This window comes from Camelus bactrianus, chromosome 1 (assembly GCF_048773025.1).
Source record: "Camelus bactrianus isolate YW-2024 breed Bactrian camel chromosome 1, ASM4877302v1, whole genome shotgun sequence".
Classification (NCBI taxonomy): domain Eukaryota; kingdom Metazoa; phylum Chordata; class Mammalia; order Artiodactyla; family Camelidae; genus Camelus; species Camelus bactrianus.
In genome coordinates, this window is record NC_133539.1 from 98293049 (window position 1) to 98318552 (window position 25504).

Genomic DNA, 25504 nt, shown 5'->3' on the forward strand with positions numbered 1-25504 from the left:
GTCTCGGGGCTCAGTCTCCAGGACTCTTTTCTATCATATTCACCCTCTTGGTTATATCATCTTGTCTTCTTGCTATAAGTATCACTTATATGCTGACACTCCCACAGTCATGTCTCACCCGACCTCTCTCCTGCACTCCCAACTCCTGTAGCTACTTACCTCGTCCACATTTCCACTAGGATATTTAATACGTGACTCAAACTTAATACATCTGATACATCTCTGGTTAGCTCCTGCCCCCACGAGCCTGCTTTGCTCACAACCTTCTCCATCTCACGAAATGGCAGCTCCTTTATACCAGCTGCTCAGATCCCATACCCGTAACCATCATCTTTGACAGTTTTTTCTTACATTCGACCAAACAATTGATTTTTTCCAAAAGAGTTGGAAACCTGCATCTGATGTGAAATTCTCCAATTCTTAACCATTAGCAATTGAGAAAATAAAGACAACCATGTAAGGAAGACAGAATATATCTGTGGGACGGATACAGTCTGCAGCCCACCAGGTGGAGAGCTCTGAGGAGGGGGCGTCCCCACCTAATCCACACGCTCCTCCCTCCCCGGGCTCCCTCTGCTCCCCAGGATGCGCTTCTCAACCAGACTTCTGCCCACGAGATGTCGCTTCTTGTGCCCTCTGTGCCTGCTGTCAGAGCAGCCTCTGAAGGCTGGGACGTGTCTGATGAGGACGTTTCCCCTTCGTGATGAGGACCCAGGTCGGGCGGCGGAATAGGCGGCAGCAGTAAGACCTGAGGACAGATCATCTGATAAACACTTAGTGGTAACCGATGGCCATACTGAGAAATGGGGCGCCTGGGGCCCAACAGGCATTACTAACACCCAGAAAGGAGAAAGAAGACACCAATCAACCACACTGGAACCACAGCGGTCTGTTCTGTACGACATACAGGAAACTGCACACGCAAGCGTTTGCCGCGTTGATGAGGCTATCGCTCCCTCATTCCTTCTCGTGGTTCTCGGTGAGCAGAAGCTGGGGCCCCTCTACATGCTCCAGGCCACCGACTGAGGAGTGGGCCAACAAGTGGCTGAAAAAAAGACTGGCACAAACTGCAACTCCTCGGGGTTTTAGGTAAAGATGGAGAAGTGTGAAAAGAAATGAACACGGACAAAGTGTATGGCATCAGTGACAACATCCCATGGAGAGCTGGAGCCATGGGCGTCTCAGAGGCCAAGGGCAAACAACCAAATCAGGAACACACAAGAGCAACAGAAACGAGGACACTGAAGGTTCAATTTCCCTTCTGGAAAATACTGATTTTGAAGAGGTTTGATAAGGTCTTAGTGAATAAGCCACATTCCTGGAAAAGAAATAATGGGTATGAATACCCTTAGAAAAGTTTAAAGCAGTAAACAAACGAAATAAAGTATTTTGGGTTTCTAGACCTAGTTTCTGGGATTAGACCAGGCCAGGTCTCAGATCATATCTAGACTCAAGTACAAGGGTAAGTGAAAATATTTACTTCTAAATTATTTGGTAAATCTAGCTTTGCAGTCAATCAAGTTGATCCATTAATTTGCATGGCAGTTTAAAGCAATACTAGAGAATTCTTTATCTTTGCTTTAGGCCCACTTTACACAGCACGATATAACAAAAACAGCTTTTAATCAGTCTATTTAATAGAAAGCAAAAATGGGACTAAATGGCTGATTTTAAAGAGACTAATGAGATTTTGCTTCTTACTATGCACAAGCCAAATTCTTTGCTATCTGGATAAAACAGGCCCTCTCGATGGAGAAAACATAAGAAATGAATATTAACCAGGAGCCTGCTTTTTCCCAAACATGTTGCTAGGCACTCTCAGAAATATTATTCCATTAAGAAATGCATTTATGTTTCCCAATGCACATATTACAAATTAAAAGTTACCAAGCTAAGAATTTTAGTTCTAAATTACGCTGTGCTAAACAGGATCTTCTTTTACAGAAAATATTACTAATTTTGTTTTTCAGAAGCCACGTTTGAGTATCCATTCAAAGTGGTAAACTAGTAAGCATGTTTCCTCTGTCTTGTCTTTTATCCAAATGGTGTGTAGAGAAAGGCATTAGACATGCTACCTTCGTGGCTCAAATTCACGTTAAGTTTGATTCATGTTAGGCCATCCTTTAGCAGAAACTTCACGTATCAGTAAAAGGCTAGGCTGTTCTAAGTTCTCAAGGCCCTAAGATTCAGGGGCATCTAAATACTGCCTTGGTGATCTCATGGCACCTGCTTGCTAGGAGCTGGTGAGACAAATTCTCGACTCCTGCACCCACAAAGCCACTTAACTACCCTGTGGTCTCATTCTCCCTGTCATCACCTGTGCCGTCCTAGGTGTCCTGTGGCCAGCACACCACAGAGCCACTCGCTCCTGGAGGCCACCAAGGTTATCCTGAGCCCAATAGCAGGGCTTTGAACTCACACAGTTCTCACAGGCCCACAGGGCTCTTGGTCAGGTAGTGATGGTAGCCCAAATATTCAGGGCCGTCTACTTCAGCTTAAAAGATTTGGGCCACAATTTTACATTCACTTGAAACAAACAAAAAATGAAATGTAACTGCCTTCTCAGGCCTTTCCAACTCGAAGAAAAATGTATGGAAAAATGTCTCCAGAGATGGATTATCTGCAAGAAGAACAAAAAGCATTCTCTGGCAAAGGGAAGAGAAAGTGAGTTCTGTGATCTGGTTTTCACATTCCTAAACAGGCAGCAACGGGGTGAGACAAGGCATCACTTTGACAAGTCCCATCACTGAAATGCAGGGCCTGCCCCTCCACCATCTCCCGGCCCAGGGCGAGCTGCACAGAGGCAGCCTTAACTCTGCCAGGCTCCACGCCCACTGACGTCTAGCGAACAATGGAGTTGCTCCTAACATCCCCAGGGCATCATCTACTCTATGGTTATGGCAACACACCAAGGAGATTTCCAAAATTAGCACTCATTTGTTGAGCCAAGAAGAACCATTTTGGTAATTCAGATCTCAAACTGTTTTTCTGGGAAATTCATTTAGAGGATATAAAAACTGGGTTCCTGAGAGAGCAGGCCAAAGTTCGAGCAGGTAAGTATACCTTCCCCCTCAAAAAACTTAACACTTCTCCACCTGCTTCTTGTTCTTTGTCAAAATAAAATAACCGCAAGCAGTGTCCGTGCAAACCAGGCTGTCACTGTAAGGTACAGTGTGTTCAGTGTTGGAAGTAAGATGAAAACAGATGGAGTTCAAGTGAACCACAAGGGAAATGGGAGCCACATTACATGAAAAACATGAATCTTTAAATGCTGTGTTGACCCTGTTTGGGAACCGAGCCCAACAAGGAGGATGTCAGATTCACATCTCCTGGACCTAGTCATCTTAGGACACATGCTCACTGTGCAGACTTGAGGGGAATAGGGGGCAGAATTGCTCACACCACTAATGATTCTCTCTCCTTTGCATGATCATCTTTTTGCTTGCTCAGCTGAAGCCAGTCAATTAAGTTAAGCAACTGCCCTTGTACAGACCAGTTTTAGAAGGTCAAGCTACCATGATTTGGAGGAACACTGTTCAAACTGGCAGGGTTAGTTATGAGGCAATAAGGACCGTAAAGAATCAGGTCTACAGAGAAAATGATACTTAGTGAAGTCAGACAGAGAAAGACAAATACTTATATATAATATCACTTCTATGTGGAATTGAAAACATGATACAAATGAACCCAAATCTGTTTACAAAACAGAAACAGATTCACAGACATAGGAAAGAAATTTATGGGTACCATAGGGAAAAGCAGAGGGGAGAGACAGATCAGGAGTATGGGATTAACAGATATAAACAACTATACATAAAATAGATATGCAACAAATGTTTACTGTACAGCACAGGGAATTATACTCAAAATCTTGTAGTAACCTATTATCTGAAAAAAAAATTGCTGTATACCTGAAACTAAAAAATGAAAAATAAAAGAATTGGTCCACACTTTCAAGCAAGACAGGCTTATACTTTACAAGGCCACAGACTAGAGGCAAAAAATAATGCTTCTCCTGTTCCATCTATTGTTAGTAAATCTTGTTCTGTTTGCTTTATTCAGACTACAGCTGATACGTTTGAGAGTTTGCCTGTTTTGTTCTAGAAAAGGAAGAGTCAAGAGGCTGTACTATGTCCGAGACATACGCCAAGAGAACAGTTCAGGAGGGAAGAACATAGACACTTAGAATCTTTATCTGGGGCGTGTTGACAGAGTCTGCCCAGAAAAGAACAGAAAGGGAAACATTTCTGCCACAAAAAGCCAGACATGCTTGTTACCGAGGTGGGGGTGGGGGACAAGACTTAGAGAGAAGACTCTGGATAATGAAACATGAGAAGTGAAAGGCCCTTTGTTCTCTGCTCACTCAGTAATGCCCGCGCGGGATGGAGACTGGAGAGCCCCGCCCAGCTCCCTGTAGAGCCTCACGGCTCACGGCTGTGTCTCAGGATCAACCTGACAGCTTGGCCTCCACTCAAGAAGCCAGAATCATCTTCTGGGTTCCACACACATGAGTCAGAGGCTGAAGAACAGGGCCTGGGCCCTGCCAGTGACACAAGCGCTGTAACGAGGCGGTATTAGCTGCTGAGTTAGAAACGCACCAGAACAGCGCGGAATAAACACGCTGCCAAAAACTGCGAACGTCTGTCCAGCAAGCACTTTACGTGTATGAACTCGCTTCATCCTCACGACACGCTGAGGTGGGAGGTGTCCTTTCCCTCCTGGCTCTGCACCGGAGGACCTGCGGCACAGCCTGAGCCCCTGGGAGGGAGCGGCAGAGCCAGGGCGCACCCGCCCCTCGGCCTGAGACGACTGGCCTGTGGTCCTGCCAGGCCACGTCCCCGCACGGAGGGCGGGCCAGGCCCTCCTCTTACTTCCTCACGCGGCTGCCTCCCTAAGGCTCACAACGACCTTTGGAGGACACTGAGGCAGAGGGCAGCCCAGCCAGGAGCCCGGCGTCTGCAGGGCTGCTGCTGACTGCTCATCGTCCAGGAAGCAGCGCCTCCAGGGCGCTAACCGAGGTGGTCCAGCTCCACACCCACCCCTGACCAGCGCCTTGCTTACCCCCCAGAACTCCCGTGGGGGGAGCCGTCAGCATCCTCGTTTAGAGAACCGAAGCCCAGCAGCAGGCGCCAGGCAGAAGCTAGGTTTGTGCTGCGTCTGTGTTCTAGACTCATCAGAGGGCCAGGCACCCCGGGAGCTGGCGAGAACCTTTCTCCACGGGCAGCAGGTGCCCTCGGGGTCACTGCAAACGTAATGTGACAGACAACAGCCAAGGCTCGGCCCCATGACAGCCAAGCCTCTTATAAGAGAAAGACCTTCCTCAAAGTCCCCACCAGTTTCTGCCCTCGGAATGACAATGAGACACCCCCCAAATCTTAAACCCCACTCCCCTGCCCTCATGGTCCCCCCGCCCCCCACATTTAAACCATTGGCACTTACGCTTTAAATGCTGGGAGGTAGGAGTATATAGAAACGCTGCTTAGGTTATAAATAAATGGCAGGTGTTTTCTGATATCTGTTGTTGCCCAGCTGCTAAAAAATGTGTTCAGTAAACCCTGGTCCCCACCTGAAAGAAAAAAAAAAATTATAGTCACAGACTCCAAGGACAGGTCAGTAACTTTATAGGAATACTTAACTGGACCTTTACAAATAGGTACTAATTCCATTTCTAAAGTAAGAAATTCCATGTTAGACCCACTAAGGACATTTGGGGGGGGGCATTTCCTTGAGTTAATTAATTAATTCAACAGATATTTACTGGGCAGCTGCTATGTGCCAGACACTGCCTGAGGTGCTGGAGAGTCAATGACGAGCAGAGACACGGCCATTGGGGTGGGGTAGTGGTGGGGGTGGGAGCACTGCTATCAGCAAGTGAAGATTCACGTGGAAGTGGATGGAGGCCTCATGTGATGGGTCGGGGAAGTTGTGTTTAACCGAGATCTGAGGGGTGCACTGGAGGACTTAACAAATGCAGGTGGAGAGAAGGAGGGCAGGTGGTGTCCCGGGCAGAACACCTGTCATGCAGCAAAGACGTGAGTTGGGCAGACATGCAGCTACAGAAAGACCTGGAAGGTGGCCTCTGTGAGTGCACTGCAGAGTGGAGTGGGGGTCGCAGGCCACAAGCAAATCTCCCGAGAGGTAGGCACCAACTAGACCTCACCGGGCTCGGACTTTAGACTTTACTCCCAGGTAAAAATTTTAGACGTTACGTTAACAGCAGTGAGACAGAAAAAGAAGTCAAAAGCAAAAGAGAACAAACCACATAATTGTTTCTGGAGCCCCCAACATGGACAGAAGGCTCAATGACAGAAGGCCACAGTGCCCTGGCACACCTTCTGCCACTGACCAAGCCTCTGGGGTCAGCCAACACCGGGCAATGTCAGCCACAGCCACAGAGCACAGAGCTTGCTCAGACCTTGGGGGTTCCTGGACGTCAGGCCTCCCTTGGAAAGTGAGGACCATGGCTATTCATTCAAAATAAGTAGAAACAATCAGAATCCAAACAGCTAAGTGTCTGACCTAAATCATAGACACACATGTAACCCAAGAGTCACTAAGACGCCTGAAAATGCATTCTGCCAAGGAGCCCATGCGCTTTCTGCCTTAGGCTCATGAGATTTCAGAAAACAGGCACAGAACCAGAGCCTCCCATGCAGCAGCCCGGGAGTGTGCACGTGTGTGTGGGGGGCAGTGGGCAGGGAGGGCCCTGCTCTTTCAGCGGATGAGGCTGGCATACTGTGCAGTTACCTTGCACTTTGCTCTGCTCTGCCCTCAGACCTTCTTTCCTTTCTGACACACAGCATGTCCAACTGGCTGTCATAACTATTTGTTTTTTTGGTTCTGAAAGAGACTTTAAAAATCTGAAGGTTTATTTAATATTTGGAGCTAAGTAGTAAGATGGGGGCCTTAGGTTTAAAGTCCAAACGTACCTTACCCATCCTCTGTGGATCCCCTCCTTTCCAGATACCCTCAACCAACTCTATGGATCAAAGACAGTCACTGAGCACATGTCTAAGGCGTACCCTCCCTGTACAAAGAGGCCCTGACAGGTCCCCAGTCCTCAAGGGACAAACAGTTCAAAAGCAAATCAAGGTTTCACCCTTGAAAGTTTTGAAGGACAATAAGATGACATCAGGATATGCTTTACTTGTTACATGAACCTTCAGCTATATAGAAGATTTTAACTAAACAGACAAATTAATGTATTCTGAGACACAAAATAGTAAAGCCACGACCCTATACCGTTCATCAGAGGCTTACTCTGGATTCTGGGAAGTGATCTCAAATGTGGGCATAGACAATGATGGCTGAGGTACAGAGGCCTAACGTCTTACTGATTTCCTTTTACACATAAACATCAAAATAAAGGTTGAGGAACTGTTGACAGCAGCTTTATTTGTAATAATACAAAACTGGAAAGAGCCCAGTGTCCTTCAACAGGTGTATGAATGTGACACCTCCATACAACAGCATATTACTCAGCAATAAAAAGGCACAAGTTTTTGATACCACAGCAACTTAGATGGATCTCAAGAGAATGATGCTGAGTGAAAAACTCCCACCCTGCAAGGTTACATACTATTTGATCCATTCATATATCATCCCTCACATGACAGAATTATAAAGACAGAGAACAGATCTGTGGTTGCTGGGGTTAGGGAGGGGAAGAGAGAGACAGGTGGCCACGGTGACAAAAAGATCACACAAGGGATCCTAGTGATAGAACTGTTCTGTCACACCAACCTACACATGTGATAAAACTGTATAGAAAACATACACACACCAATGAATACACGTGAAGCCTGAATAAGACTGGTGGACTGTATCAGTTCCTGCTGTGGAATTAGTTATGCAAGATGTTACCACGGGGGGAAACTGGGTGAAGAATACATGGGATCTCTCTATATTGTTTTTAACAATTGTGTATAAATCTACAATTCTCTCAAAAAGATTTTTTAAAAGTCTGAGATTACTGTGGCTAAAAAATACAATAAAGAACTTAGTCATTAGATTCTAAATTCCACGAGGACAGAGATGATGGCTCTTTCTGCTTCCTGCTGCATTTCTAACACACAGCAGCATGCTTTACACATGGGCAAGATATTTGTGGAATGAATGCAAGAACCTTGAAGATGTTCTCCCAGAGCAGAAAAGTTGAAATAACTTGAATATTCCACCATAAAGGAAAGGCCAGTACACCGTGATACTAACCACTCATGGAAATACTATTCAGACATTAAAACTAATGGCTTTAAAGACCATCAGTCCACTGTGTAACAGAAAGATACACAGCAACATACATCACGATTCTAACTAAGAACATAAACATTCCTAGTGGAAGAAAATAAACCAAACAACAGTAATTGTGTGAGGGGATTGGTGTTAACAGACATTCCCTCCCCCCGACTCTTCCTTACTATTGTTACATTATTTCTGTAATTCTAAAATATTAATAATATAAATAGGAGCAAGAATGGGAATTGTGCTAACACCTTTTCTTTCTAAACATTTTTGCTTGTTAACTTATTTTCATTATTAAGTATATTATCAAAAGAAAAATATACATGTAGGTTATAAAGTATACCAATAATAGAACTAAATAATACTATACCCAGTGTCCAATTTCAGAACTCTGACATGAACAATATTGTTTAAATTCTCTGTGTGGGCTCCCCATTCTAATCGCACTGCCCCGTTCCCCAGGAGTGACTACTTTTCATGAATTTTGTTTGTAATCATCCCCATTTCCTTTATCACATAGGTGTATACCTCCGGACAATATATGTTTTCACTTATTCTTGAACTTTGTAAAATTGGGCATCATACTATGTATTTTTCTACTACTTGTTTTTTTTACACCACTTTCAAAGACCTTTTTGAGATTAAGCAATTCCACTGCTGACCACATGTAATGCAGTGAAGAAATCTAACTCCATGAAGGTCGGAGCAGCAGCTGTAAAGCAGAGCTTCCCAGTCCAACAGAGTGAGCCTGGGGAACAGGAGTCGGAGCTGTTGATCCCTCAGAGCCCCTGGCTGGCTGCCTCTGGCCACAAAAGGCCACTTCCATTCACCCTCAGGTACCCTACAAATACTATCAGTCCCTCAGCCTTGCCAAAATGCGGCTGAGAAGCACTGGTAGGAAAGGAAACAGGCAAGACGTGGGAAAGGCAGGGCAGGAGACGTGTGAATCAGCGGTGCCCATTCAGGCAGCAAATCCCTAAACACTCAGCAAGGACCCTGCCTCTGGAGGGGACAGGACATACAGACCGTGAAACTCCCATGGCCACTGGCTTCATTATGTGACTACAAAGGGTCACCTTTTAGCCCAAAGTTGTACATTAAAAATAGAATTAAACACCACCTAGAAGTCTGTGGCTTCTTAAATAGTTTTTAAATTCAGCATTCTAACCACCTTTTTACCAAATGCACAATTCCATGTCTCAAGATCAGGCAAATGTTTTAGTTTCACCAGCAAAATCTATGCGTGGTGTTATCAATACCCTCTCTTCCAAAGTCCCTAAATTAGAGCACAATTTAAAGCAAAATGCAAACTTGAGCACATTTGTGCTACAAAACATACAAAGATGCATTCAAGACTACTGAATCTTCACTACAAAAGCCCCAGGACTTTTGTCTAGTACCTTCTAGTCAGACTTCTGGAGCCAGCTTTATTTATTCTGACAGGATAAGACACTTTTAACCTCAATCATCTCAGAACCAACAAGCATGATTAGCAGAAGTGCCAGCAGCTGTGATCCAGCAGGCTTGGGGTGGCGGCCCAGGTGAGAGATAAGAGAGAAAGGAAATGGAACAAGAGACACACGGCACCTGTTTTGCAACCAAAAGCAAATATCAGATTCTCCATCTTCCTTCCCTCCAGCTGGCCAAGTGCTAGTAACAACCTTACAAACACTCAGTATTTTCCAGGCCTTCTGACTGGAGTCATGAGCCTGGTAACCATGGACACATTACAGCACTGATCAGAAACTGGGCTCATGATTTTATGAGACAGAAATGGAGTTCAGTGCTGTCTTTTAAATTTGTGCACTTGTTCAATGCTTACGTAGTCTGTATGCTTTTCCATAGTTTGTTGGCAGCTGGCTTGCCTTCTGTGGCTAGCAGGGAGGGTGGGTCAATTTTGGCTTAAAACATGAACCCTAGTATCTCAGCCGCAAAAAAATGTTCCCTTAAAATCCTACTCAAAGCAAGGTTCAGGTTCCAGGAGCAAGGGATCACCTGGGAGCTTGACAGAAATGCAGAATGCTAAGCCCCACGCCAGAACTCCAGAATCAGAACACATCTGAATCCCCAGATGATTTGTTTACATATTAAAATTTGAAAAGCACTGGTCTAGAGTCTTTTAGAGAATGACTCCTTTTTTTAAAAAAATAGTTTGACTTTGTTTTAATTAAAGATGCATTTATTGTAACGACACAGTCATTTAACCTCTGAAACAAATCCTTACAGAGAATGACTCCTTATTTATTTATTTTATTATATCAGAGAATGTAATTCTGAGAAATGTCATTTCTATATAAAATGCCTGAAGTTATATAAATTAGGTACAGGCATTATACGCTGATGAATAAGATAGATTCCAACTCTCAAAATGGTTCTCAACCTAATAAGGGGACAGAAGAACAGGTATCAAACAAGTAATTCAAAGCAAAAAAATATATATACAATAGAAGTATAAGACAAGTGCTGAAATGAAACTGTGACTCACTCCTTAACACTGACTTGCTTGGCAGGCATCACCATTCCTGCCTAAAGAGCAATGCCAAGGATACTAAGTTACAGTTCACGGACTGCCCAGCTCTTGGGGATATTTCCATGAGGTTTACTAAGGATCATCGGATTAACCCCAGGTGGCTCACGGAAATCCAGGTACTTGGAGCTCTGATCTCAGCATCACTGTATCTCACTGGCCTCAATCCATGTAAGCCGAGAACAATTGATTTATTTTACCATTTCATATTACAGCTTTTATTTTCCACCTTAAAAAAAGATTTTTTAAAAGTAATCAAACTATTAAATAGTTACATAGATGCAAGGAAGCATTTATGCATGATTTAAATTTCACTTTCCATTCTAAGGCAGGTCCTCCTAGATTCTCGTTGCACTCTGAATTTATCAGAATCATAATTACATAATTAATTGTGTGATTAGGCTTATATTCTATGGAACCATAGAATATAAGCTTTATAGAAGTAGGGATAAAACCTGTATCATTTACCAATCTATTCCCTGGCCCTTAAACTTACCATCTTCCCCAGATTAGGAGATGAAATGATTCTTTTTTAAAAAAAAAAAAATACTACGGAGATTATTATAGAGATATAGGAAAGGGAAATCAATTCTGAGAATACTTCTAGACCCAGAAAACAACTATCAACTGTGCTGATTTAAAAAGACAGATAATGAGAACTAGTGGTTAGGTTACCAGTGGGAAGAGGGAAGAGGGCAGGGTCAGGATAAGGTTAGGGGATTAAGACATACAACCTACTATGTACAAAATAAACAAGCTACAAGTATATATTGTAGAGCAAAGGGAATGTAGCCAATATTTTATAAGAACTATAAATGGAGTATAACCTTTAAAAATTGTGACTCACTATATTGTACACTTGAAACTTTCATAGTATTGTACATTAACTATACCTCATTAATAAAATAAAATGCATTTAATATTTTAACAATACAAAATAAAAAGATAAAGTATTTCTAGATACTCTGGTTCAGAGGGGAGGAACAGTAGCTGCAGACAGAAGACGTGAGCCGCTGTGTCTTCATCTCTAAAATGAGGAAAACACCAGCTGCTTTCTCTACTCAGGGGAACTAATTGTAAGTAATTAATCTGTAATCAGGCCAGTGTGACAGAGGTTTTCCTCCCTCCTGTATCATTCTCAGGATACATTTTTGTAAATGTTGCAGTGTGGGATAACTGCGAAAGGAGGAAGAAAACTACGCTCACACAACCCAGCCATGCAGTTAAGAAAGACTGTCTGGTTCAGACCTGAGTCTGCCACCAGCTCGGGGACACTGGGCAAGCTGCTGCCCTAACTGTAATGATGGCAGGTGCCCAAAACTAGCTATACAGCGGGCCTTCAGTAAATACCCTCTGAACACATGAATGGATGGATGGCTACTTCCTAGGACTGCTGAGAAATAAGTGAAAAAGTAAGTAGAACAGCCAGCCTAACAGCCTGTACATGTGTAACACTTTAGTCCTTCCCTCCTCTGTTTCTCATGGGATTCATGATCTGTGCTGGTTACAAGGCTAGAAACAGATGGCTAAGTTAAAAAAAAAAACAAAAAACAAACAAAAAAAAACCTCCTGGGTCATTATAAAAATAGCTCTAAAGATAAAATTTGTGTGTGCTCACTGATTTTGCTATTACATACTTTTGCTTGTCATCTTTACTTATTCAAGATACTTACTACCCAACATAGCAATGAAATGACAGAAATGCAGGAGAACAGAGTAATTTTCAAAGCAATTGATAAAATAGCTTAAGGGCCACAAGCAGCCTGAGAAAGCCCAACACAGGCAGCTGTCAGAGTGGAACCTATCAAGTCAGGAAACCAGGTGAGGCACACCTGAATTTCTGAGCTCACTTGGTTTGAACAAGACAAGTACTGTATGAGAATATACCTCTCTCCTTCATTCCTTTTTTGGGCAGGTCCAGCTTGAAGCCTAACAATTATGAATATTAGGGAAGGCAGCACTGGGGTCAATTTTACACTTAACAGAATTTAGCACCAAATCTTTTCTGATAAAAATTATTTTAAAACTTTATCATACTCTCCTGGTTCACTACATCTCCAAGCACAGAAAAAAGATCTTCAGTGAACACTTAGAACTGGGATATGGAACACATGGTTATAATGACCTCAAAGCAGATCTTGGATTCTGCTGAAATTAAAACCATACCTAGATTCTATCACTAATTTACTCTCTATTTTTTTCTGAAAATACAACCACAGACCAACATTTCATTTCTCTAAAAAAAAAAAAGTTTAGGGTATTTAGTTTACAGTAATGAATTCCAAGATTTTTCAAAAATGGATACTTTAAGTTGAAAAATATGAATCCTTTTCACTTAGGTTTCTGAAACTGACACATACAGATGAAATTTATCAGAAATGTTCAAGCACTACACCTTGTCTTCCACTGTACAAGCACCCCTAATTTAGGATACTTTGGAGCCATGGTGGAAAAGGAAATAAATCTCAGATTGATTTCTTCAGATTAAGAGTCAAGTGCATCAGCTTTGTTGCACACGAGTATGTGGAGACAACATTGCTGGTTAGTAGCTATGAAATCATGATCTCTCTCTTCCCTTCTCACTGCTGAGTCCTGAGGTTGACCTTACTGTGTCACATTCTATCAAATGTTAGTGTATATGTATTTCACAACAGCTATTGTACAACCTTTCAGGAAACATGTAACTTCACCTACGAAGAAAGTGCCAAGATAGTTTGCAAATATTAACAACAGTATAGGAACTTAAACACTTCACTGTGGGAAATTAAATGCCAGCCATGATTAGGTATGAAGTCACTAGTTTTAAATTCTAACACTCTAGATGTTTGGGAAGAAAAGAAAAGTCAGGGTACCTAGCACAATTGCCATATTAGGACGATTCTCTTGGCCAGAGGCATGGGAGGGGTGTGATTAGAGGGCTGGTGATTAGAAGCCCGACAGCCACATTCTTTCCTATTAGAAGGGCTGCGGAAGCAGCTGCAAATGCTCAGCCATCAGCACCCATGCGGCTTGTCAGTGGACACCAGGCCCCATCAGTTCTTGTTGAATGTATGCAAGAGATTAAGCAGGACTTGCAAGACATTCAGACAGAGATACAGTCATCTGCAAACGGGTGTACTTTAATACCAGTCTAAAAATGCTGGGACTTAAGACTCCCTGCTCAGTAAAACTGGGGGTTTGGGGCTATGGGAGGATACCTGTGGATATTAGAAAAGGTATGGTAAGGTGAAAGGAAACATCTGAAAGTGTTCCTCTTGGTGCCTATGGTGTGACATCTATACAAAATCGGGCACTGCACTGAGAACGTGGAGCAAAGCAAGCAAAGCATTAGAAAAGGATGTAGCTCGCAAAGAAATATTGTGTTAATACAAAGTGTAAGTTCAGTAAGCCTTTAAGTCACACAGGTGTGGATTCAACAGGACAGTAAACCCCTCCAGAGAGGAGCAGGCTCCCATGGCACAGTGAGCTTTCTTTGATGAGTTAAGTAAAGCTTATCTGTAACACACCAAGCCAAAGACCTTTCATTTGAGAGCTGAGGACTTACTCTTCTGTTGAATTTCAATAATGTATTGAGAATAACTGTAAGTTTCCATCTACACAGTTGGATTTTTAACTCCTTCAATTAAGCATTTCTACTGACAGAAAATTCAATCCTTCGCCGCTAACGAGCCAGTAAGCGGAATACCTTACAGAGACGCAGCTCCTGGAGACCCTGCTGCTGAACGATGAGTGTGCTACCAGGCACAGAAAGATCTCTCCGTGGCTTCAGATTCTGGCTGAAAAAGCAGGAAGTGCTTTCCAGTTGAGCACTTTCCACATATTCTTGCTTCTTTACAACTAATTCATCAACTCCTCTAGTACCTCTTGGTTCTAGAACAAGGTAGATGATCCAAGTTGGTCTCTACCAGAGCATTAATAAGTCTGAAATTCTAAAATTGTAACCTGGGTAATTTACCACGGCACACTACTGTCTGGTATCCACACTATGATCTTGCAACAAAGTCTAGTATTCTTCTAGACTAGAAATTAGATTCTCTTTACACTATTACAGTTGTGTGGATTTCAAGCAGCTGGATCTACTTTAGAATGTGATTCACTTACTGGAGTTGAGAATTTACACTGACTTTCTGGAAGGATTACACTACTTCCTTTAACTCAATGAGAGGAGGTGATGAAAGATACCCTGACGGGAAGATGAAGACAAACAGTGGACTTCTGCAAAAAATACTCTCATCTTCCTTTAGTGCAGAGGCAACTGTTTTAGTCTCAGCAGTAGAAATAGGGAATACACAAGTTGGTTCCTCGATTGTACCAAATATGCCACACTGATGAGGGATGTTGAGGGTAGGGGAAGATATATGTGTGGGTGGGGAGGGCTATGTGGGAATTCTGTATTTTCTGCTCAATTCTGTTGTGAACCTGAAACTACTCGAAAAGAATAAAGTCTATAAGAAAGAGAGAGAGGAAGAGAGAGAGAGAAAGGAAGGAAGGAAGGAAGGAAGGAAGAAGGAATCCATGTTCTGAGCTCGAATACTAACACAGCTTTCATTCCTTACATGAAAGGAAAGCAGCAGGAGCTAAAACTGTCAGTGACATGAAGTTACATCTGGCCCTAACCACACTGAACACTCAACACATTCTTACTTAAGGTGCTGAAAATAAGGCTGCACTTCTTGTCGGATGCTGCCATTCACTATGGGTCAGATGTTCCTGCTCACTGTTTTAGAGCACATAATGACTCGGCATAGAGCAGACTTTTTCAGCCTTGGCACTACTGACACCTTGAGCGGGAGAACCCTTTGGTGTGGGGGCTGTCCATGCACTGCAGGATGCTCAGCAGCATCCCTGGCCTCTATCCACTAGATGCCAGTGGCACCCTCCCCGCTCACTTGTGACAACCAAAAATGTCTCCCCAAGGGGCCAAAAGTCCCCTGGGGTGGGGTGGAGGGGGGCCAAATCAGGGCGCTGGCCTGTCCCCACATTTCCAGCCTGGGCTTCTGCCACCGTGTCAAGCATCTGACAGGGAGTCGCTGCTGAGACGGCACTTCTTAGTGCAAATCCTTCTTCCTAGATGCAACTGGGTCTTTTTTTGATTCAAAAGATCCATCAATGTTAATTTTAAAAGGAGCTGCTTTTGCATATTAACTACTAATTTTGTCTTGTGTGCATTTTGTTCCAGTTTTTAAAATTTTTATTATTTTTGGGGGGTAACTAGGTTTACTTATCTATTTATATTTCCTGGAGGTACTAGGGATGGAAGCCAAGACCTCGTGCATCCTAAGCATGTACTCTTATTGTTTTTTTTTTTAAAGTCACTATTCATTATTTTAGAGACTGGCCTGAAACAGAAGCATAGTTACTACTTCATTTAATCAAAATTCTCCAAAGGATGTGAGACCCTAAGTTACAAACAGTCAGAAACTTTCTATAGACACACATAGCTACAGATACACTTACACATCGTGGCAAATGGATGCTGGCTTTGCCAATATGCTACTCTTGCAGACATCACTCTATCTGATGTACAGTGTTACAGGGAATGAAAATCTGGAGACAAATATTCACACAGTCTATCTTCTTTTTTCTTTCAAGGCCTCCCAAGAGAATGAGAGCCAAATTATTTGGTTTATTCCTCAAATTTTTATGGAGATAGTGATTGGTCCTCCTGTTAGTTCTTAAGTTTACTCAGGTTTAAAGATAGTTGTTAAAGTTTTTGGTTTGTTTAACAGTCTTTTATTATGTCTTGAATAATCATGGTTCATTGAACATACTCTAATTTAGACACAGGAAAATCAATCAAAGGCAAGTCTGTAAAACAGCCTATGTACCCATAGGAAAAAGATGCATGCACGCACACAAACACATAATGCTATTTCCCAAAACAACACAGCTTAAAATCTTTGCCACATCTCATGTATCGCTACCTTCCAGGCACAAGGAACCAAGGCAACTCCCTGAGAAGAGCAGTTCCTAGAAGTTACTAACAGCTTATCAGATATGAAGAAAACAGATACATACCATCAAAACTACCTTGCTCGGAAGCAAGGTGCAACAGCTGATTGTATGTTTCAACTGAAGGCCGATAAACAAAGACTCCAGAATTGAAGCAGTCAGGCCACCCTGGGTCTGGTGCCGCCGACAGTTCTTCTCTCTCAAAAAGATCATCGATATTTGCTAGGACCTGATTCAAGGGCAGGGGGTGGGGAGAAGGGAAAGCATTTCAGATCTGTTCTGCTGCAGCACACCCTTCTTAAGTTCTCCCTAAGTTATCCAGTACAAAAGATGCAATCTGTTGCTGGTCTTAACCATCCAGACGACAGCTGAAAGGCAGCCTGGGCCTACCTCCTTCAACACCTGACACTTTTTATGACAGTAGTTTATCTGAACTTTACTGTCAAGTCTTGACAGCATTCTTTAAATGCCTAACTGGTCTCAGTTACTATATCCATCTTTCCAGCCATCAAAGCCATACTCACCAGAGTATCTGCATCCATGAACACACATTTTGAATACTGTGTAAGGGACCAGCAGTGGAGTTTAGTTAATGTGATACCCAATTCAGGCCTCTTCATTAAGGTTAGATGAGCAGAATCACCACTGTCCAAGACATCTACCATGATGACTTCGTCAAAGATTGTCTCTAAAGTTTTCCTGTCAAAATAAAATCCAGAAAACAGCTCTCAGCATCTCTGCAGAACAAGTGACCCTTCTAATGTAAGACTGCATTCTTATTAGCCCAACAATTACTAGAGCAGTCTGTTACTTTGGTATATTACAGTCTCTTAAATATGTCCTAATTTACTTCAGGACAAACTGTGTTAATTTGCATGTGCAGTTGACTTCACTGAAACAGTAAGAACTGCTTATGGTGAGGATGAACTACTTGTCTTAAAATATTATCACAGAAGATGCTTTCTATGCTTCACTGTACCATGAATATCAGACAAATTGTGAAATAGCCTGTGAAAATTTTACTAATGTTTGCTAATACACCTTTGCAACAGCCTATGTCTTTAATAATATTTTACTAGAACTGATTCTTGCTGCCCACTGAATACTTTTACAAATGATGCTGAGTTAAGCACATATAATATCTGTAATGAAGCCTATAGCTGATAATTTTTGCTAAAGCAGTTGACAGAGGCTCCATGTCCTAAAAGAAGTTAAATGACTCAATTATTGGGTTTCCAGTTTTTGGCCTCGGATATAACCAACATTTATTATGTGCTTAGCCCTCATAATGAGAGGCTCATTCTAGTCTATGAGGTACAGTACTTCTCTATACCCAAAATTAACTAAAGATTTATTTTAGAAAGCAAGCCTGAGCTGAAGTAAGCGGGGTGTCCTCAGGTAAGATGCCAAACTCAGCACAGGGAAAAAGATACGGTAAAGACAGAGCATCACTGAGTGTTTATAACCATGTCAAGCATGTAGAACAAAACTGGTATTGCATTATTGCTTTGAAAGCTGTGCAAAAATGCATGCTAGTTCACACAGTAAACTTGATCTTTTTGAAAGAAATGGTTGGTGGCACCATTTACCACAGTAAAGGGGGCTGGGTTCTAAGACTGCATCCGCCTTCTTACATAATCCTCACGAAAGAGACTATAGATTAGGACATACACATAGGAGACATTTGGGGGGGGGCATTTTACTAAATTACCCTTTAGGAACAAGGTTGTTAGTGTGAGAAATACATTTATGTATATATAATGGCTCTTTTTCAGAGGTCCTTGGCATGTGCTTACATTAAAAAAAAAAGCCACAAAAGGGCGTTTTCAATTTCTAAAAGGGATAGGAGAACGCAAAAATAAACACAATACAGAGCTGCTAGTGTGCCCAGATATTTTAAAATAAGTTAGCATTAGGATCAAAGTAGTTCATTCAGATACTTCGAAAATTAATTCCAACAAATTGACACAAACTAACCCAACCAACAAGCAGCCTGTGCCCCCCAGGGTGCTCTCCTAGCAGGGCCCCTAATTCAGAGAGCCCTTCTAGTCTCTCAAATTGTAAATAAAGATCTTTATGTTACTAATGTCAACTTGTGGTGGTGAAAACTGCTACTTTCTTTCAAAGTCACCCTAGGTTTCCCTGGTTGGAAATAGGAGCAAACAGCATCTGCTGCATTTGGGGAAGGGCGTGCAAGTGAAGTCTGAGGATGTGCCGGGGGGTGGCTGCACCGAGACACTCACTCGGATCGCCCCAAGAGAGCCTGTCCACAGGAGAGCCCTGCTCCTGGTCGGAATCTCCTGGGTGAGAACACCACCTCCCGGAGGGAGCTTGGTTGGAACATCTCCCGAGGAGGAGGAAGAGGTTTCAGGCCCAGGAATTCTTCACTCAGCAACTCTCATCTCTCTTCACCGGCACTCAACCCATGGAAAGGGTATGGCCTCAATGTCCACTGATGTCAGAAACAGGGGAGAGGGATGTCAGAGCTCCAGCAACAGCTGGCAGTAAGGTCCTCACCTCATGGAGTCTGAGACCTGTGGGGTGATGAGCACAGCCAGCTTCCTGGTGGTCCTGTGCTGTTTAAGAGACGAACCAAGGACCAGGGCTCCTTTGGCGTAGGCATCGTTTGTGGTCAGCGTCACAAAGGCCTGATCTTGATGCAAGGAAAGAAACACATTCATTAAACGTTACCCCAGGACCCTCTTCAGTGAGTATTTGGCAAAATCAATTCCTTTGAGATTAACTAGCTCCCTTAATAAAGGAGCAGCCTCTTGGAGGGTGGCGTGGGAGGGAGAACCCAAATGCCCACTTTAAGAATGGTTCCAGACCGTTCTTTAGCAGGGAATCTCTGGCAACCTCCAAGAGGCTGACTGAGCTATAAAAATTAAATCCAATTTAGAGTCCACACGAGCTAAATTCTCAGACTAAACAGCAGCTTAACACCCAGAGGGTGAACCTCAGACAATTAACAGGTAGTAATGACAAGAGCAAGAAGTGCACTTTCTGTTTCTCCTACAAGGTACCCTAAACAGTATTTTCAGCCAAGCACAAATCCAGCCAACAACCTCAACAGAGAGTATCCTAACACAGAGGCCATATTCTTCATTCTGGTGCTTCCATCTGCCAAATCTCAGGCTTTTATACTATTTCCTCAACCTGGAGCAAAGACTCTCTCAAACATCACCTTGCCAAATCGATGCTTCTATCTAAATAGTGGCCCATTGCTGTTAAATGGATTTAGGGACAGCCGCACAAGCTCTAGGAAACCTGCCTCTTTTCCCTCGGAGAAACAAGCAGTACCCCCTATCCTGTACCCTAGGGCCCTCCCAACACTCTTTCACACACTCAAAAATCAGTCTCCGATAATCACTAGGGCTGAAAGCAAACACGTGAATTATTTCCTCCTGAACACACCCCAGGCACCCAAGGCCACCAGCACAGCCTTTAGGATTTCTCCAGTCCTTTCCCGGGATGATTCTGGGGCACACGCTGTCTCCGAAGGGGTTTTGACATTAGCAAGCTGGTGGCCATCCAAATGTACAGGATACTTAGGATCAAGCTCTGGCAGGGTTCACTTGGGGCACTGTGGCCCAAGCAGGCAGTTGGGACATTTTGTCATGAAATCATTCTCTGTCTTAGGTTTTGTCATTCTCCCTTGGCCCATTTTCTAAAGTGGAAGCTGGAGACCATGGAAATTCCACTGAGAAGTGAGAGGAAGTTGCAGGTTGTCAAGTGGGCCAACACACACCCCAGCCTCTGATCCCAGGGCCTCCTTTACACATAGTGTTGGACTCTCCCTTAAGTTGTAGAAAGACTGGTGTTCCCCATCCCTGCAGGGCCACTGGCATCCCAGCCAGTCACACCCTAGGGAAGCTCAGAACAGTGCCCTCTGTCCCTTGACATGCCCATCAACCTCTGTCAGTACTTGCTCCTTCAACCCATCATAAGAAGGCATTTCAGTCAGCCTGCCCAAGGTGCATAATGAATGATGTAACGTAAAAGTGGTCCTGATTCCGGGGGATGGTGGAGAAATGTTTAATAAGGTAGTAAGTTTCAAGGATTTGGGGAAGCAAGGATATGGACTATTTCCAAGATGATGCAAGGGACAGATCAAATGCTTAGGAACATAGGCTAGAGCGCCAGACCTAGCCAACATTATAAAGGAACAGCAGAGACCAATGACAGTTGGCTAGGAGTTCAACCTGGCAGAACTACGGATTGCATCTGCAATCTTTCCGCAGTTCAACTGCTGAAATACCCCTGCTATTCGCCTGAACAGCACGGGAAGGACCAGTTACCTCGGGGCCTCCGGCCCTCGGGGGCAGGTTCGCCGTGCAGCCCCGTCACCTTGCAACAAGTCGGCCGGCGCCCTCACACCGCGCGGGGCCCGCTCCCCGGGCTCCCACTTCCCGCAACCCAGCCCCAAAGGCCTAAAAATAGGCTCGGCGTGGCGGCCAGCGCCGGGGCGGGCGGCCGAAGAGCCGGGCCGGGGCCGCCGGCGTCCTGGCCTCGCGGCCGCCCCTTCCGAGGGTTCCGGCCCGCAGGCGGTGGGGAGAGCGCCGGCGCCCCCGCCGCGCTCCGGGGCTCGGGACCGGCGCCCCCGGGGAGCCGGCTCCCCACCCCCACGCCGCCCGCGCAGCTGCTCCGCCCGCCCTTCACGGTGAGCGCAGGAGGAAGGGCAAGGAGACGGAAGCAGGAACGGGGGCGCCGGCGGAGGGCCCAGGCGCTGCCGGGAGGGCCCCCAGGGCTGCGTCTCCTGGGTCCGGACGGCAGCTCGGGTCCCCGGGGCGGCGGGGCAGCGGCTGACGCAGGAAGCGACACGCCCGGCTGCGGCCAGCCTGCAACTTTGCGCCGGTCCTCGTCCAGCCGGCAGCTCCCCCGGGGCGGACGGGCGGACGTAGGGGGAGAAGGGAGGCGGCGGCGGCGGTGGGCGGCGCGGCGCGGCGCGGCGCGTACCTGTCATGGTGCTGCCGGGGGCGCGGGCGGCCGCCGCAGCCGCAGGTTGGTGGCTCGGAGAAGCCCGGCGCCGGGAGGGAGCGCGGCCAGCGAGGAGGCGCGGCGGGAGCCGAGCGTCCGCCCGGAGCGCTCTTATAGCTGCCGTCACGTGGCCGCGCACGCTCCCCGCGCCCTCCGGCATCCTCCCCGCCGCGCGGCCGGCCCGGGAGGCTGCCCCGGGGCTGCGGGACCCGGCTGGGTCCTCACTCAGCCCTTCCAGCCCTGGGTCTCGGCTCTGGGTCCATCTCCTCGGCCCCTCTCCTCGGCCCCTCTGGTCCTGGTACTGCTCTCAAGGGGCACCTGCCTGGGACCGCGAGCCTCCGTGTCGTCCCCCCCCCCCCCCCCCGAGTCAAAGATTTGGAGTGGGACTTTGGGGCAGAGTGTGGCGTAAGTGGGACAAACTCCCAAAGAAGCCAAGGGTTAGGGAACTTACCAAACAGAAAACCCTAGTTCCTGTTATCACTATAGTTAATAATAATTCATCTGAACTGCCTGAATTAAATTTTAATTTCCCTTTCTTCACCTAGAATTCCAAATCAGCCTCTAGAAGCATTTCTTGGTGGCCTTAACTGAAAAACAGAATGACTCTTCCGTATATTAGATTCTTGGGGTCCTCTGCATCAATTAAGTATTTAGGTGTTTTCATTTAATCTTCACATTAACTCATTGAAGTAGGTTTTGTATCCTCATTTTACAGACGAGGAAACTGAGGCACCGAAAGTTAAATTACTTGTCTATGGTCATATCATATAAGTAGAGAAGGTAGGATTTGAACCATGGCAGTTAGTTTCCTTCCATAAGTGACCTTTTTACTGGCAAGACCATGACATCTCTGGTACGCTGCTATGATAAAAGTCAGAAAATTATGGTAACTGGTTGGGTAATGTAGTTGTTAAGGTTAATCTGTTTCACAAGACATGAAAAGGTGAATTTGTCATTCTTCTAGGAAGTTGAGAAATAGCTCCCTAATGTGATCACACCCTTCTCTCCCCGTCTCTTCCATCCAGCCCAAACACAACCAGAAGAACAGCACAGCAAGCACAAGTCTCTGCTCAGTAAATGCTGAGTGGAAGCCTAGCAGGAAGCTGACAACACCAGTTGGAAAAATGAAATAGCTGCTTTAGAACAAGTGATTTATTTGTAAAGATGGTATTGCTATTCTCAAACCAATTATACCACCGTTTCCTCTAGTGTAGGCCTCGACCTTGGGACACTTGTTAAAATGCAAATTTGTGGTCCTTAGCCCAAACTGCCACCCTCTGGGAGACTCTCTTGAATCCTTTCCCCCATCCCTACCACGGCAGGGAGACCACTGATGCCCTAGGGAAGACCACCTGGTTACTTGACATTATAAACCTCCTTTGCAGGAAGTGGAAATGTGGGGGCAATGAATGGGTTTCCACTTATTCAAAGTCTTTAGGATTAGAAGAGTCGGAGCTCTTTAAGGAATATAAAGGCCATATGTGAATTGTACCAGCCTGGGGAGAGGGAAAACGGAGTGATGCTTCCGGGTCTGAATTGCTCCTTTTCATACTGATAAATGGACCTGAAAGAATGGAGTTTCCATCTTTCACCCAGGAACCCTCCTGCCATCAGTGGCCCTTGATCACCTTCTTCTTGAAGCCTAACTGTCCAGGCTGGGCTTCTGCAGTTTGTGGTTCTGGGGCCAAAAGGGCCTGGTGACAACCAGAACTGGTAAGCTTCCCTTAGGAACAAGCTCCTCTCTGCCCCATCCCCCAGCAAGTTTCAGTAAAAGTAGTCACTACAGGTGTTTCATGCATATTTGCAGAAACAAAAACTTTACAGCTGTTACCACATTGAACCAAATTGGGACATTTTGAAGTTGCTACAGTCTACTCTTGCATGTTTTCTTAATTGAGGTTACCAACAGTGGCTAGTTTTCCTGGGCCTGTTCTGCATTCAGCTTCAGTAGGTATGAGATCACAGCTTCTCAAAATGTGATGCGACTAAGACATCCATATGGCCACAGGCACATGAAAAATGCCCAATATTTGCTAATTATTAGAGAAATGCAAATCAAAACCACAATGAGGTACCACCTCACACCAGTCAGAATGGCCATCATTAAAAAGTCTACAAATAATAAATGCTGGAGAGGGTGTGGAGAAAAAGGAACCTTCCCATACTGTTGGTGTGACTATAAATTGGTGCAGCCACTATGGAGAACAGTATGGAGGTGCCTTAAAAAACTAACAATAGAGTTATCATATAATCCAGCAATCCCACTCCTGGACACTTATCTAGAGAAAACTCTAATTTAAAAAGATACATGCACCCCAATGTTCATAGCAGCACTATTTATAATAGCTAAGGCATGGAAGTAACCTAAATGATGAATGGATAAAGAAGATGTTATATATATACAGTGGAATATTATTCAGCCATAAAAGAGAATGGAATAATACCATTTGCAGCAACATGGATGGACCTAGTGATTATCATAGTAAGTGAAGTAAATCAGCTAGAGAAGGACAAATATCATCATATGATATCATTTATATGTGGAATCTAAAAAATATATACAAATGAACTTATTTACAAACCAGAAATAGACTCACAGACATAGAAAACAAACTCTGGTTACTAAAGGGGAAGAGGTTGAGGGGAAGGATAATTAGGAGTTTGGGATTAACATATACACACTACTATATATAAAATAAATATATATATAGTATATTTACAGCAAGGATCCATTGTGAAGTAGTTTTGTATCCTCATTTTACAGGATGAAGAAGGTTTTGTATCCCTGTATAGCACAGGGAACTATATTCAATATCTCGTAGTAGTCTGTAATGGAAAAGAACCAGAAAAAGAATGTGTGTGTAAATATATATGTATGTCTATGTGTATATATGTATATATATGTGTGTGTATAGCTGAACCACTTTGTTGTACACCTAAAAGTAACACAACATTGTATATCAAATATACTTCAATAAAAAAAATTTTAATGTGCCCACAAATTGCCTGGGGATTTTGTTAAAATATAAAAATGCAGATTCTGACTTAGTGGTCTTGGAGGATTTCAGGTTGTGGACCAACTTTGAATATCAAGGTATTCGAACATTCTGGACTATAAGGCTTTGCGGTAGTAGATGACATGCACGTTGTAGTGAGACAAATGTTTAAGACTCATTTGTTTATTTTTTCCTGTGAAATTTAAACTGGCAGGATTTCTGATTCCTAAAAGAAAGATTTAATTTAAAAAGAAAATCTGTACTCTGCATGAGTACATATAACTACTAGCCACTTAAATCTATGCTAAATGCGTACATGCAGCCTGGTTGGTTCAAATTAATTTTTAGCTGGCTTTGGAATGCATTACATAATTTTTTGGCAGGATACTTACCTTCCTAATTATGTTTTGTTTAAGATAGTGCTGAAATCAGTTTGCATTCCCTTGAGCACACATACTAATTGGTGGTCGAAGCAACTGACCTAGAAATATATTCCAAAGCAGAGGGCAAGCTGCTGGCCTAAGACACAAATGGTTCCCACAGACTGTCCATGAAATAGATGTCCCACATCTGGCCAGACATAGGAACTAACTAGATAACTAACTTCTTAAAACTTTGCCCTTAATTGATAACTCACAAAATTCATACCCAGAATTGTTGTCAGTGACCACAACCCTGTCCATTTCTAATTGGAAGCTTAGTTTCAAGAAAGATTATCCTGTGAGGCCAAAAGTCCACAAATTGCAAAGGCCTGGCGACTAGTTACATTGCCCTCAAAAAAAAATCTTCTGAGATAGGATTCACATACTAT

The 25504-nt window shown here is 44.1% G+C and overlaps 1 protein-coding gene across 1 annotated transcript in view; it reads right to left on the reverse strand.

Moving 5' to 3' along the window:
* The window catches only part of GYG1 (glycogenin 1), a 31717-nt gene extending 9845 nt beyond the window's left edge, over positions 1–21872 (reverse strand). The window contains exons 1-5 of the mRNA XM_074369827.1: positions 21677–21872; positions 19238–19373; positions 17245–17419; positions 16787–16949; positions 5440–5566 (exon numbers count right to left, since the gene is read on the reverse strand). Coding sequence (XP_074225928.1) covers positions 5440–5566; positions 16787–16949; positions 17245–17419; positions 19238–19373; positions 21677–21857 — 782 coding nt within the window. The 5' untranslated portion in view covers positions 21858–21872. The remainder of the gene's footprint in view (positions 1–5439; positions 5567–16786; positions 16950–17244; positions 17420–19237; positions 19374–21676) is intronic.
* Positions 21873–25504: the final 3632 nt, after the last annotated feature.